Source organism: Aythya ferina (assembly GCF_964211825.1).
Source record: "Aythya ferina genome assembly, chromosome: 16".
NCBI lineage: Eukaryota > Metazoa > Chordata > Aves > Anseriformes > Anatidae > Aythya > Aythya ferina.
Window position 1 is genome coordinate 8,450,293 of NC_140315.1, and position 15,515 is coordinate 8,465,807.

General features: G+C 39.5%; 2 protein-coding genes across 8 annotated transcripts in view; one reads left to right on the plus strand and one right to left on the minus strand.

The window, feature by feature from the left end:
• Positions 1-15,515, plus strand: part of LOC311445662 (uncharacterized protein) — a 169,878-nt gene that overhangs the window by 13,320 nt on the left and 141,043 nt on the right. The window lies entirely within an intron of this gene.
• On the minus strand, positions 3,951-14,394 carry LOC311445663 (uncharacterized protein). 7 transcript variants are annotated; one of them, XR_014698569.1, is made up of 6 exons: positions 14,314-14,387; positions 13,962-14,027; positions 13,191-13,261; positions 12,777-12,920; positions 9,958-10,068; positions 8,529-9,264 (listed from the first exon to the last, which is right to left on the minus strand). XR_014698569.1 is itself a non-coding variant. In XM_084538017.1 (5 exons), exons 1-4 carry the CDS (start codon positions 14,361-14,363, stop codon positions 9,976-9,978), a joined length of 267 nt encoding a protein of 88 aa, XP_084394143.1. In that variant the 5' UTR covers positions 14,364-14,387; the 3' UTR covers positions 3,951-4,162; positions 9,958-9,975. The 7 variants fall into 7 exon arrangements, 6 of the variants coding, with proteins under 6 accessions (XP_084394143.1, XP_084394140.1, XP_084394141.1 ...); XM_084538017.1 differs by lacking the exons at positions 8,529-9,264; positions 12,777-12,920 and adding an exon at positions 3,951-4,162 and having other exon boundaries at positions 9,958-10,055; XM_084538014.1 differs by lacking the exons at positions 8,529-9,264; positions 12,777-12,920 and adding an exon at positions 3,951-4,162.

A 15,515-nucleotide genomic window follows, 5' to 3' on the forward strand; every position in this document is an offset into this window, starting at 1 on the left:
TGGTCAAATATGAAATACATTGCAAAGACCTGGATTTTCTGTTTTTTAAGTTGTTTTCCACTAAAGGCTTTTAATTTACTACCAATTTCATATGTGAGGCCAGATTCAGCAAAACATTTTACTGTACAGTGTATTCATACTGTATTCATACTTATGAATGTGCCTAACAGGTCTGCTGAATTAGTCAAAGTTCTGAAAATTAAATTGTCTATTTAAAAGGTAAGACAGAATACATATCCAATTTTTCCCTCATATGTCATGTTCTTTTATTACTTATTAAGATACTGCGCTGTACTGATAAACATCACATCTAGATATAATATTTAATAGATAAGAAACAAGATGGAAAGATGAATGTGTTCTCTTCTGCCCAAAGAACGAAGCAGTTAAAACTCTAATCAGATTCCTCTGTGTCTGATCTCTTGGTGATGAACACTAGCTCAGTGAAACCCTGAAGTATGTGGGACAAAAATCTGGCACAAATATAAATCTGAATCATTGCAAGCAGTTCTTGTAAACATTTCTCATCCAACAAACCCCAAATTCCTAAACGCTTGATAATGAACCTTTCTTACAGCTCTTTGTAACAGCTCTTTTTAGTTCAGGTGCAGTGAGGGCACGCAGCATAGTGTCACGGTTAAGATGTGGCCACATCACCCAGAGAAGTCAAGAATCATCAGGCCTCATAAATCACTGTCTGCTGAGCTGTAGTCACTGACCATGAAGTCATTTTTAAGCTGTGCCAATTCTGTAGTAAAATGCGTTAAATTAAATCATTGTGAAGGTTAAAGGTAGGGCCTAGCATTACATTTTGGAGGTTGTGTCTAGTCCGTTTTAGTTATCGTGATTGCATTCTTGTAGATTGGAGGAGATTTTAACAGGAAGTTAAATGGCAGGACCCCTTAAGGACCTTACAAAAAAGCAATGCAAAGTGGCAGTCCACATGCACTTCTAAACTACTTAGATTATTTAAGTGAAGGAAGCGAGTGGGAATGGTCATTAGCATGCGGCTAAAAGGTTTATTTTAGTCACGTTATTTGCAGACCTGACAACTGAGACATCAACTCCTCGGGAACACAGGTTATTGTCTGCTCTTTTCAAATTTGAAATGCACATTAGACAATCCAGGATTAACCCAAACTATGACAGTTTAAAGTCATGAAGCTTTTGGTATGTGTGTACAGACATCATTTTTGCTACCTGCCATCTGGAAATCTCAGATATTGTTGCAGAGCTACAAGTGTCTGGTTTACATTCTGTGGGGTTTGAGTAGAGTAGAGCATGTTTTACAAGATCTTTGTTGGGCCAGTTTCAATTCTTTCTCCAAAGCCTTATGCACAGGAAGGGAGGGAGCTGGGAGAAGTGACGCTGTTCCGCTTGGTGATGGGGATGGAGATGCAGACTCCCACCTGTGTAGCAGATACCAAGCATCCAGTAGTGTTACTCCTGATTTAAGTATGTCATAAACATTGGGCTATTAAAGAGTAAAAGTGAGAAAAGAAAAAATCTGTTTTCCCAAAGGAAGAAAATAAAAGGGTGAAGAGGGAAACAATGCTTAATTAGGTCCACTGAATGTGTGCTTTGCTACAGAAATGTGGGCTCATGTGGATTGCGTTAAGGAAACAATCTGCCCATGGGAAGCACCAAATGGTACTGTTGGGTTGTGCTATCTGGCCGCTTGTTGACGAGAATAAAGAACGAAAACCTCCTTTGTCACCTTAGCATTTGATTGACATAGCACCCATCTCAAATTGTGTGAGGAATGGTTCATTGACAGGTTGAAAATCAGGTGATGTAGTGAAGAAATTTTATTATATGAATTGTTTTGACCAATTTGTAGAAATTCATTGGTGCAAGTTTAAATCTGGTGAAGATTTGGCCATCAGTGTTATATATCTGTATGAGCTCTCTGTGTACCAATATGCACACATACAATATGTAATTTATATTTTACATATATTTGCAAATGTATTTATTTTTTCTTGTATAAAAAAAATCACGAATACTAAGAATGCCTCATAAAGTAGAGGCCGTAATAATTTCTCAGTACAATGAGAAATTGTTTCTAAAATACAAGTATTCAGTATTGACTCTCTGTGAGGGACTTTGTTTACACGATTGTTTACAAATCTTATTTTTATAGCAATATTTTAGTACTTAATAATGAAGGCAAGTTCCTCTATTTTTTTTTAACAGTCTGTGCTTTTACATGATGGAGTTGAGTAGCATTCATATTCCCTAATTGTAGGCACATCTTAGCTATATACTCAGCTTTTAATTACCTGTACAGTGTAGATAGAGGTGGTGATTTAGAGCCAGGTGCATTGAATTGCGGTTCAAGGATACTGCTGCTCTGTATTGACAGGGGATTAAGAGAGGACAACGGACTTCCCATTTCGGTATCTAGTTTATTGTGCACAAGTCAGTAGTATGAATTCCATCTCTCTTAATAATAAATTTGAAATTACTGATTCTTTTTCCCCATAATGACATTTCTGGCAGTTTGCTGCTCATTTTGATGAATATGAAACTGAGCTCTTATTGCAGGTCAGGAGACTTTAACGGTTATTTCCATACAACAGTAATTAATTTAATTAAATAAAAGTGGCCAGAAGTCCAGGAGGGAAGCAAACAAACAAAATTCCTTTTTGGAAGGTCTTTGTGTGTCAGTGCATAGCTTTCAGAGTCAGCAAAATCAGATCAAATACTTCTTTTTTAAATAAAATGAGGCATGATTTTACAGTTGGTTTCAGGGCCATTTCAGCTTTTTTCTTTTTCTTTTTCTTTTTTTATAAGGGACTTTTAAAATGGAACAAGGGACTTACTTTTGTTACAGCAAAGCATTCTCTAGTATTAGAACATCATATTTTATGAGGTGAAGACTCTCGCTTGCCAGAGCGTACTTTTAAGTGCTGGAAAAGGCAGTGTCTTCACAAAAAAAAAAAAAAAAAGGATTAGTTTTGAGTGAAAAAGCATGTAGATCTATGAAATACATTCCAAGCATGCAATATTTCACTGAATCACAAAAATCTGTGGCTCAAGGTTTTGTATTCCCTACCTGTATATTTCTATTTCAGAGAAGCTTGTAAAAGCAATGCGTACTGGTCGAGAATGTTTTAGCAAAATAGTGTCTAAAAATGCTGTTTGGTTAGAAGAGAAAACAAGTCTTGTGGATGTAATTTTACAGAAAGCTTCTAAGCTCCAGAATGGAATTTCTAGTCAAAAGAAGAGAATATGGGAAAGACTCCCATTTTGGAAAATGAAGAAGCACTCATAACAGGAACTAACTTTTGTCTCCTCTGTCTCAGAGAAGTGCCTTAAACGAATGGCTCTTTGAAATTTGGCTTCCTGTACATGGGTTATGTGCTCATGTTCTGCTCTTGGAAAAGAAAACAACTGGAAGGTCTTCTGTCTGTTCCAGTCCAGAATGCAGCTAACTGCTGAAACTTTGGTACTTTTCTCAGATATTTTTCCCTGTCCAGCCGTAAGTGGTATAAATAGTAGCTTAAACCCAACAGCTTTTAGCCTTTGTATTATCTTACTGTGCATCTTTGTTTCACTCTGCCTTCTTTGGGCCATGTACGTATCGTGTTTGTCTTACATCTGTTACCCAGATGAACAATGCCATGGGATGCGTGACCCACCTAATGGCTTGAAACTCTGGCACCGTGTCATTGGTTACAATAGGTGGGGCAGTGTACACCCAAAACAAAAAATGTGTCTTTGGACAATGAGATGTTTGGGGCTTGTTTGTCTGTGTTTAGGTTTGCACATTGTGCACATAAGATATTGATCCCAAGTAAATAATGAAAGAGAGAAGATCCATTAAATAAGTTATTAAAAATACCATAGAACTTGTCAAATAAGTGATTTCACATGCAGTACAGCAGTTCCTTAGGGATTGGAGAAAATCCAGACTGTTCTCAAGCAAAATCCAGTTGAGGTGAGATCAGAATTTTGCATTGGAACTTCACAGTCCAAGGGGTTGTAGAAAAATGTTGAACTGAATAAGTTTTGTGAATGATTATTTTTTACTCCTGTAAAGCCAGGCGTGGAAGAAGTACATACATGTAAGACAGTACTATTGCCCAAACAATGGTAGATGCTCAATAGTAAAAACCTGTGAAACAGAAGTGGATGAATGTCCAGTTACCTCATGTCTCTGTAAATACAAGGCAAGGCATGTTCAGTGGTCTCAAATTCCCAGACAGGGATTTGTGTTACCCAGTCAATAGCATCTCCCTGTTGGCTCTGAACTATCCTCTTTTCCCTTTCACAAGGCATATCCCATGATTTTCAAAAATAATATCACCTGACTCAACATTCATTTGCTGGGCAAACCGCCGTGCTGTGGCAACAAGGTGGTGTTGCATGGAAAATGATCCTTGTACAAACTCCTCCACAGCTGGGAATAGGTAACTTGTTTTGGAGTATTATTCCCCACAGGGCACACTTTCAAAAAGGGACTTTCTCTTCAGCCTATGCCTTCAAGGTAGCAAACTCAGTCTTTTACCCCTGTGAAAGCAGTTCCGATAGTCTACCAATGCACATAAATCTATGGTTTGTGAAGTGAAGCTAGCAGGATATCTGGTACAAATTAAGAAATAAAGCTGTGGCTACTTTGAAAATAGTCTAATGCTCAAACTGAGAGCAGTCAGTCAGAATAATTTACAAAGGAAATGGAAAAGAATGTTACGATTATGGTTTATGTTGGGAGATTAGGAAGGTTGTGTTTCACAGGTATAACTCTGTCTTTCTGAGATAATGTAAAATTGATAGAAAACATTTTTTTTTTCTACGTGAAGCAATGCAAGCTGTGGTAAGTAGGGAGAGAACAGGAATGGTGCAAAGCACCGTGATGCTGAGTGCTGCAGTTGAGCAAGTGGAAGAGCTGCTGGATGAGCCCCTGGGTATCTTTGCCTATGGTCAGGAAAGGCGCACATCTAGCTCCCATCAGGGACTGTGCTGTGACCAGGCAGGATGGTATTGTAACAGTTCTGAATTTTATCGCTGAGAATTGGCACAGTGAAATATGCCTATATTGCTACTGCTAATTAGCAGGCTCCAGTGATAATGAGAAAACTAAGATATATGAGAGATTTATTAGCCACTGGCACCCTGGTTGAAACTCTCCATGGAACAGATAACTGGTCTTTGGGCAGGGCATTTTTTCCATGCAGAGTGGGTATGCTATTGTCCATATTTGTCCAATTTCAGCCTAACTAGTTCCAGATTTCAATAAAACACAATGTTTGTGAACTTTTTCCTCTACATATGTCTCTAATGACTGGGTATATTCAGCCGAACACGGATTTGAATTCTCCACTTACTAAATGCTGTGAGTTTGATGGTCATGACCCAGACCAAAAGAAAATGGTGAAATTGGCTTCTGGAATGTATGTGCAGTGCAATGTGCATGATTCTAGTTTAGCTTCAAACCGCTGAAGGATGTACATCGCTCATTCCCAGGATGTCCATCCTGTTTTGGATTGAACAAGAAAATGGTCCTTAAAGAGCCACTGAAATACAGAGAGCTGCCTGCTGGTGTTTGCTGAGCAACCTCAAATTCCCCCGCCTTTAATTGAAATTCAGCATTTCTGTGAAGAGCTTGAGAACACCAACAAACAAGAGAGTGATGGACAAGTTTAGCAGCGGGTTTTGTCTGAGGGATAACTACAGTATTACATTTCAAACGAAAACAATCTAGTGCTACAACAAGCACCAACAATAATTGTAGTTCTTGTGCAGAATTTTTAGCAGCAGTCTTTGAAGTGCTTTGTAAGGGAAGTCAGTAACCTTAATCCCGTTTCTTAGACAAAATCTGAATCGCAGAGGGATGAAGGGACTTCCCCAATATCTGAGTGCCTGTCAATGACAATTCAGAAATGGGGTGTAAGTGGTGCGCATCTCACTCCAGTGCACTGCCCGTGGGATGAGAGCCTGCCAAAGGAGCGTCGGAAGGGCACATCAGTCTGTCTGAACACCCCCAGAGCCAGCCTAGGGCTGACCTCCTCAAGTGCCATGCTGGGGACCCCGTGCTGCTGCCCGCTGTGTGTGTCTGGGGGCTGTCAGCCTGGCATTCTGAACCCACATCAGCAACAAGAATTTGAGTTCTCGCTATCCAAATATTTCTTAATCTTTTCTAGATTTTATTATCTTCTTATTTTTGCATGCTTAGCAGTATTTCAGAAACTTGTTGGCCTTATTTTTTTCCCCAGAGCCTTAGTTGTGGCTATGAAGAGAGTGGAAAGATTGTTTTTCTGTCCTTAAACTGCTTTTTGGATTTTGAGTATTAACACTGCAAACTTTTCAGTCTCTACTTGACCTGTTTAATATTTAACTCAAATAAACACAACTGAGGGTTTTTCATACAAAACTACCTATTGCAGGCCAAAAATCTTTGGATTATTTCGTTTCAAATAATTTGAAGTAAGAAACATGAAATAATAGAGCTTTTGTAATGCTTCAGCAAGTGCTACAGCAACTAGAAGGGAAATTAGTAAGTATTTAAGGACATCTTTATCCGTGTGTGCTGTTCCTGTTAGCATGACCTGTTGGGTGCTGTGAAGAAAAACAAGCAAAATATTAGGCCTGCACATATAGTTTTCTGCTGCTTGTTCTCCATCTCCTCCTCTTAACTGGTTCTACTGTGATAAGTTCCTGCTTGTTGCTGCCTTTTTTTTTTTTTTTTTTTCCATAGTAAAACTTTTGTCCCAGCGCCAGTACATCATGTTCCTGGTTAGAGCGTGACGTCAAATGGTATCTGGCTCCAGGCCAGGGAATGCTGCTGGGAAGCAGTGAATGAATGAATGGATTTTCAATTCACATTGTAGTTGCCTCGTTCCGAGCCAGGAATCTTCATGTAATATTCAGTCAACTGGCTAATGTAAATTTATCAGTGTTCCTTACTAGAAGTAGAAGGAACTTCAGAGAGAATTCAGAACTGGTGACGATCACTATAACCAAAATGGGAGAAAGATGTGATTCAATGCATGGTGCCTGCTAAATATAGTAAGGAAAGGAGCCTTGTGCCTGCAATAGTTACTATCTGGTGTTCAGAAAATGAAAGGGAGGACAAATTCCAAATTTTAAAAATCTCTGTGGGCTCACACAGTATGTGTTCCTATCAGAATTAATACATCACTAACTCTGCATGGCCATACACTGCTTTGATCTGCACATTTGCAAATTCGAGGGATCACAATTATAATTCAAATTGGAATTTACCCCAGGAAATTCAGAAATTCCAAAGTGCTGATAAAATTTTGTCCGGCAAGTAGTTGGGGACATTGCGTATGTCAGCATGTGGAAGAGGCACATGAGCAGTAGCAGTGGTTTCCGGCCTTCTCTGAAGGAAGCAGCAACAAACACAGCAAAACTATTTAGTATATCCTCTTTGATGCTGCAGTGAAAAACCGCCGATTTATATGACCTGTGACAAACACAGCTGTGATGTGTGGATACTGTGTGCCCTGAACAGTGCTTGGGATGTCAGCCGATCAGCAGCCACGTGTCTCCGGACAGCTCCAGCTACAAGCTCTGAGCTGCTGAGGTCGGGACCCATAGGGGAGCTTGCGGCACTTCTGTCTGTTAGGACCTCTTTCATTTTCGGAGAGGTTTGACATTGCAGCCTGAGGCTCTTTTTACAGCTGATTGTGAGAGGACGGGGATGCAGTGAGCTGGTATCGTGTCGGAAACAGCCAGCATGGATGGACTGCAGAGCAGGGAATGTTCCAGGGGCTGTATTTGCCGAGATAGCTGGCTTAGAAGCAGTAAGATGAAACTTAGCCTCCAGTGAGAGGCCTTCGCTGGGATGAAATAGTTGTGAGTGGTAGAGCCAAAGGTGCCTCTAGCATGTCTGTAGCAGCACGGGCACTTCGTGCTAACGTGGTGCAGGGGAAAGCTGTATAATGTAGCTGGCCTTCCAGAGAAAAACAGCTCACACCAGCAAGTGCCATTTTCCTGATTTCTCTGTTTCTACCTTACTGGTTTCTCCTAGCACATCTTATGCACCTCTCCCCTACGTGATATGTGCCCCCAGGGGTCTGTAGTGTAGACCCAGCCTGAGGCTTTAAGGCTCCAGCGCTCTTTTTCTTAGAAATTGCAACAGCTCCTTTTTTCCCACAGAAGTAAAGGGCACAGCAGTGGGTGTGGTAACTTAGCGATGGGTGGACCTCAAAACTTCGCATTTTATTTGGGTTAATTCCCCAAAATTTCCATGCTGCTCGCCCAACCAATTCAAGCTGTTTTGATCAGCAGAATTAAGCACAGTATAATAGGACTGGCTTATATGGTGGCACTTCTGAATCCAGACAATGTCACCACACATAAGTACAAAGAGGTAAATAATGACAAGAAATTAACTGGACTTCCTTGAACCTCCCCAGAAATATTCTGTTGTATTCACAGCAAAGGTTCAGAGCGGCTCATGTTTTAATTGAACCACTTCACTCATCCCTAAATGAAAACAGTTGCAAATAGTGTCCAATGTACATAGCCCCAGGCACTGTAAAACAATCAAATGAAAAGACTTTTCTTTGTTTTATTTATTTACTTGAAGCTAAAGAAAAATGCCAAAATTCTGTCCTTGAACAAATCACCACTTTTCACATACTTTACCCCAGGCAGAAGTTCCAGTTTTTTCCTAACTTACGAGTTGTTTTTGTTTGTATTTGTGTTTGTATATTTTTGTATATCTTATTTGTTTACTTTCCTGCTTCTTAAAATTGTCTCTTCTCTTTAGAAGTGGGGGAGAAGGAAAGGAATTGAGGTGAAACCACAATATGTTTTCATTTTCATGTAACAAACATCTTTTTTTCACAAGCTTCTGCAGGCACTAAATACCAAATATGGTTTGAGACAATAAATTATAATGTCCTTTAGAGAATAAGGAGCTGGGAAGAGAACAAATGCAAGTGTTTGCAACATGTGTTAAGAGAGAAAAAGAGAGATAGCTAATGGAGATTTCTTTGTTAACTCTACATTGTCTCATAATTTATATTTGTAAAAGATAATAATGGTAATTATCCTTGTTCTGATCACTTTCAGTTTGTCTTTACACATGTGAATAAGTATCATTATTTCTGTTTTTCAAATTTTTGTGGTGAAAAAGTAGCAAAATCCCCATGGCAGTTAAAGCTGACATTTTCAAAAGATTGAGAGTCTTACATTAGTCTTCATTGGTGGTATCCTGTGTCGAAGTGTATCACCAAACTGAATCTTAAGTAAAGCAACAGGTAAGCTAACCAGTATTAGAGAAAACACCTGGAGGGAACAAGATAAAACTTCACTTGCCACTGATTTCAAAGACGACTGAATTACCTGTAACGACTGTCCAGGAAGATTTCCTTTTATGTGTCAATGCAGCTTAAAGAGAAGCCATTAGTTTATATTAGTCCAAGGTAAATTTCTACAGTAATGAAAATATGTAGGGGGGCCTTAGTATAGTGGGAACAAAACTCTTGTTTTGTTAGGTTTGATGTTATTCTGTATGTGCCTTTTTTCAGAACCGCCTCATTAGGCACCTTCAAGAAAAGGCTAGATATTATTTTGTAGGGTCTCCCAGGGTCACTGGAATTTTAAAGCACAGTCAAATGAGCTGGATCCCAGTGACTCCTCCTTTTGCTAGAACCCAGCTAGAGTCCAAGGAGTGCAGCATCAGAAGCAATTTAGTTTCTCCGCCCTGAATTCTGCCAACTGTGTCCTTGTTTCACCTTCTCCCACCCAAACGTACTGGAATTCTTTCCTTCCTTGTTCATTCAGCATACTGTGCATGTCTTATCACCGGGTGAACCCCACATACTTAAGTGCTAAAACAAACCATACAAAAATTAACGAGGCAGGTCCTATGAAAAGCTGAAACATGTTATTATCTATGTCCTGCTTTAACCATCTCTACTGAAAAATGTAAATTAGATGGATAATGAAACAATAAATGAGTTAAGGAACAATTCCTACCTTCGAGACCAGTGTGTCTTACACCTGCTGCTGCTGACATTGAGCAGAAGTCAGAGGTAAACTCTGCATTGTAAGACTTGCCCTTAGAAAGCTGAACACTGAAAAAGAAATCTGAGATGAATTGGCTTCATCAAGAACTGCCCTGATTCTTTTAAGTAAGGAGGAAAAAAACAGTCTTCTGATTTTGCAACTCTGTGTATGTAGGTAAATTATGAGGAATGTTCAGAAAGTCAAGTGAGTTCATAAGTTATCCCCTATATTTTTTTGTTTTGTAAACAGATGTGTGTTTGTAAGTAGCTTTTGGATGCAATTAAGCATGTATTAGTTTAAAAAAATTATGCCAGAAAAATCCCCTTTGTGGGTAAAGATTAAGTACCTTTGAAGGAACAGTGAGAATCAGCAAGACTCGAGTGGACGAGGACAATGCCCAGTTACCTTATAGCAAAAACCTGCCCATGAATGCTGTCTCTGGAAAGAACAGGTTTGGTTGAAGGGATAGCTACCAGAAAATCCACAATCCACATAAACACAAATCTTTTGTTTTCAGGACATCATGTATATACTCATAATGAAAAAGCATATGCATTTGTTTAATATTTGGGATTTCTCAATCATCTGCACATTTTTAGTAAATACTACATAAAAATATTGCTGTAAAATCAGCATAATTTGCTTAGACAGGAGTTGGGGATTTCTTGTGAAGAAATTGTAGAATCATAAAATGTTTGTGTCTGGGAGGGACCTCTGGAGGTAGTCTAGTCCAACTCCCCAGCGTACAGCAGGACCAACAAACACAGAGCAAGTTACTCAGGATCACGGCCAGTTTGGTTTTGAATAGCTCCTACAACAGAGGCTCCACAGGCTCCTCTCAGGGCAAGCTGTTCCAGTGTTTGATCACCCTCACAGTAAAAAAACCTTTTTCTTATGTTTATGCCTTTCTGTTTCCTGGGTTTCATTATGTGCCCATTTCCTCCTGTCCTGTCACTGAGAGCTACTGACTGTGGTATCTTTTCTTCCATCAGGTATTTATGCACATGGGTAAGGTCACCCTGAGCCGTCTGTATTTGAGGCTAAACAGTCCCAGCCCTCTCAGCACCTCCTTGTGTGTCAGATGCTCGAAGCCTTTACTTGTCTTAGTGGCCCTTTTGTGTGCTGTAGAGCCAAGGATTGGACAGAGCACTTCATAGGTGGTCTCACCAATGCTGAGCAGAGGGAAAATACCCCCTTCCCTGACCTGCTAGCTAGGATGCTGTTGGCCTTCTGTCCTGCAAGGGTGCATTGCTGGCTCAAGTGTAAGTTGCTCACCAGGGCCCCCAGGCCCTTTTTTGCAAAGCTGTTTTCCAGTGGTAGGTTCCCAGCCTGAGCTGTTTCGTAGGGGTATTCCTCCCCAGCTCCAGGATCTTGTATTTGCCTCTTGTGAACTTCCCGAGGTTCCTGTCTACCCATTTCTCCAGCCTTTCAGGTCCCTCTCTATGTCTGGTGCAAATGTCTATACTTCATTCAGGTGAAGAGTCAGTAGAGGAAAGACTTGAGTACAAGAAAGTATTAAGCATGCACTTTAAAAATACACACTCAAGGAAGTTTGAGCTGAATTCCTCAAATCTGGAGCTTTCAACACACAAAGAAACCAAAATCTGCGTTCATGCATTGCTTAAAAGCCTAAATGACTTATTCTTTCTAGTAAAAATAACACTTAAAGTAAATGATAGTTACTAAAAAGTAAAAATTATTGAATTTTACTATTTCTGCTAACCTTTAATGGAATACGTAGCATGCACTTACCTTCAATGCAAATAATATTCAGATCTACAATATGCTATTTGGATTCCGATTCAGCAAAATGTTTAAACAGATTACTTCAACAGAATTTTAACCTACCCAATGTCAAGCTTGCTGTTGACTAGAATTTTATTTTTTTCATCTATAAAGCTTCTAATAAACTAACCCTTACAACATCAGCAGATACATGAGGCTGTTGCAGGTGTTGAAACATAAATCCTTTTGTATAAGAGCAGGCACTGATCTCAGATGATGCTGGGTTTTACTCTTGTGAGCTCTTAGAAATAGTTTTTAGTTTAGCAAAAACCCCAAAGTGCCTAATATGGGAAATATATTTCTGATGTAAAGTCACTTTTATAATGATTTTAGAGTTGCAAATGTGCTTGGCTGAAAAGTGACTTGTGTGAACAGGAACATTGAGGGCTCCACTGGAGGAAGATCTAAGCCTCAGCTAGGAAGGGAGCTTGCTCAAGATTTCCCATGGCCCCAGAAAAAAAAAAAAAAAAAAAAAAAGAAAAAAAAGAAAAAGAAGAGTGCATTGTGGTGTCAGAGAGAATTATATTTTTCTCTTCTCCCCTTGCCTTGTTGTATCTGATGATCTATTATTTTATGTCACAGCTTGGTATTTTAACTGTGGAACTAACCTCCTCATAAGCAGAGCAAAAGGTGATGAATGTTATGCTTCTTTTTGAAAGCACTCTTAGTGATCTTTTGGGTTTGTCCTTGTCTGTGTAGTGTAAAATTATGTTTGGATGATAGTGTTTTGCTTGGCTTCTTTCCAGACTTTTTGTACTTGCTTTCCCACTTCTCTGTATATGAAATATCCAATCGGTGATACTACAAAGAGGTCTGCTACCCTGTCCCAGGAAACAGAGGCATTGGAGCTGTAATGTCTTTCCATCTCTTTATAAGGGAACAGAAGTGCTCTCAATGTCTATGATTTCAGGTTGAGTAAAATTGCAGAGGTATCACCTGCAAAAGGATGAGACTTGGTAGCTCAGGCAAACTGTTTTCCCTGGAATACATAGTGGCATTGCTACCTTTTCAATTCCAGTTTCTCCTGTATTGTGAAGGTCTGTCATCTCCAGTAGTTGGGCATGGGACGTGGTGTGTAGTGTGCTGTACTGAGGACAGCAGGAAGATGAGCCAAACACATTCTGAAGAGCACTGTTGGTTGCCAGCATCTGTGGAAATCCTGAATCTTACCCAGTCCATTCAAGCAACAATCTAGTGATGGAGGTTTCCTCAAAATCTTTTCCAAAAGAGTTTCCAAAATTGTCACGGAGCTTGTACATACAGTGGAAATGTTACATGGGTAACAGTATAGATTTTATGGATCATATTTGGGCTTTCTTGTTGAGTCATTTTAGAGTCCTTACTCATAAATTTCCCATTGTAAAAATGGAACAGAATTTGATCCATTACATTTAATGGAAAAGATTGTAGAAACTTACCAGCAGAAAGGTCCTTGAAATTCTTCAAGTCTTTATCTAGTACAGCAGATCTCTCCTGTCTTGGTATCATGCTTTGAATAAAAGAGGATGTAAACAGAGTACCCAAATTTGCATGGTAATCTGATCCTTCAATGACAGCTTAGGTTTATATCACTACATAACTACTATCGCTATATAACTACTGTTCTTTCTTTAGCTACAGTACACAGAAGGATTCAAGCAATAACATTATGATAATAAATTTTAAAATCTCAAAAGACAGAAACTTCAGAATTCAGTTTAATATTTAGATTTCTATCTTGAGTAGATGTATTTGTGTCACCAATGTGTGATGTGAAAATTTTCAATTTTATTCCCAACTACCTTTGAATTCATGAGTGATTTTGAATGAACTATTTCTGCCTTACATTTCTTTTAACAGCCTTTGGCATATCTTTTCAACATTCATATTAATTGCTTCTACAGTCTGTATTGAATGAATGGGAATATCAAAGAGAAAAATGGCATCTTGTAGACTTCGTGTCTGTTTGACTCTGCCACCCAATGGCCTACTTTATTATTACTCACTGCTCTCTGCATTTCTTAGGACCTGTTCCATTATTATTTTATTTCTTTAAATACAGACTTGTCTCCAGTGACACCAAGTTCACATCAATGGAATTACATTGTCCAAAGATAGGACTTGTAACAGAAAAATGCCACATGGACTTATTTATTTTTAATCTAGATTATGATATCTGTGGTGCTGAATACCATATTCAAACAGCTTACATCTTGCTTTTGGAAGTTTCCAATTCCTTTGAGGTCAAAGTTTCTTTGATGTAGCACTGCAAAGGCCTAAGACAAAAGAGAGGACAGAAAAGAAGGGATTGCAATTAAACCCACTACCTTTTAATATCAGTTTTGCCAGAGAAACACAAAATGTCTGCCCCTGAAGTGGTTAAAAATGTGAGATCACAGCATATATAAATGAGAACTTTTAACAGAACTTTAAACCATAAGCCTGAATTGCGGTACAGCCTCCCGACCCCTTCAGATGACAGGTTCATCTTTCTTTAGGATGAAAAGCTTTACTCTGTGTTATGCCAGAAATGTGCCAAAGACATCCAAGCAAAGTACATACGCGCTGCAGAAAGCTGAGTGGGGTGTCGGGATTACTGCTAGACCAGTCATTCCTCTCAGGTGCTTGTTAATGGAACATGGAGTTTTTGAGGAAATGTACAAACTCATTCGTCCTTATCAGCACGTGGCCAGAAGAAGTGCTGTCAACTGTCAAATCTGGCAAGCGCTGCACATACTGTACCCTGAGCATTCGGTCACGATGCTGTGGGGTTGTTTACTTTGCTGTTCTATCTTGAGAGTTGTACAGGTGTGTACCTTCTGGGAAGATAAAAAAGGGTGGGGGCTGAGAGGGAGGGAATGTTTAAGAAGTAGGGTGATAAGGTGCAGAGTGCTATGTTGGGAAAATTTGGTCGAGCCCGAGTACAGGGGGATTTTATAAAGCATATAAAAGGTCTTAAAGCTTATAAAAGGTCTTCGATGCAGGGAAAAACAAATAGGCACTTTGAGGTTTGGTGCAAGTGTAAGCTTATCCCACGGACAGTGGTCAAATACCAACATCTGTAATGATGGTAATCTGTGTAATATTTACAGGACTTGCAACCCAGCTAGCCTTGAAATAGTAAAAAATGCAGATCCATCTCAAAGCAGATGGGAGCTGGCAATATTATATACTATGTGGTTTTAAATTGCATTCAGGCTTTACTGAAGGCAGGCTGCATGCCTATTTCCCACCCCATTTTATTTTGCCATATTGACACGTGAACATTTGGTTTTATTGACATATGAATATCTGATTTTCTGTTGACTTCAGGATGTCAGTCTTGTCTTTATTTAAGAGAATAATGGAGGTGCTGGCTGGACAGGACCTTTATTGATATGCTTCTTCGACCTCTTGCTTGAAGCAGGGCCAGTGAGTTCAGTGCACTGTGTAAGTCAGAGCTTTAGGATGTCAGAGTACTGCTGCAAATGCTGAGCTGTTTGAGTGGGATTGGTGAAAGCAGTGGTAGTAGTGATAGATACATACGATAAAGTGAGCCTTCATAGCTTGAGCTAATCAGAAGACTCCTGCCTAAGCTGGGAGGTACTTACAGCTGCTTTGGAGTGCCAAGATTTCAGTAAGAAAAGCCTGAACTCCAACACCCATAGCATTTGGTAATCCTGCTGCAATTGTGGGGCTCACCCCACACCTGGGAAAGCTCTGCGAGGAGTATTTTTGTCTTTTGCTGTTGTGTCAAACAGCAGGCACACGGGCTTCACTGCAAA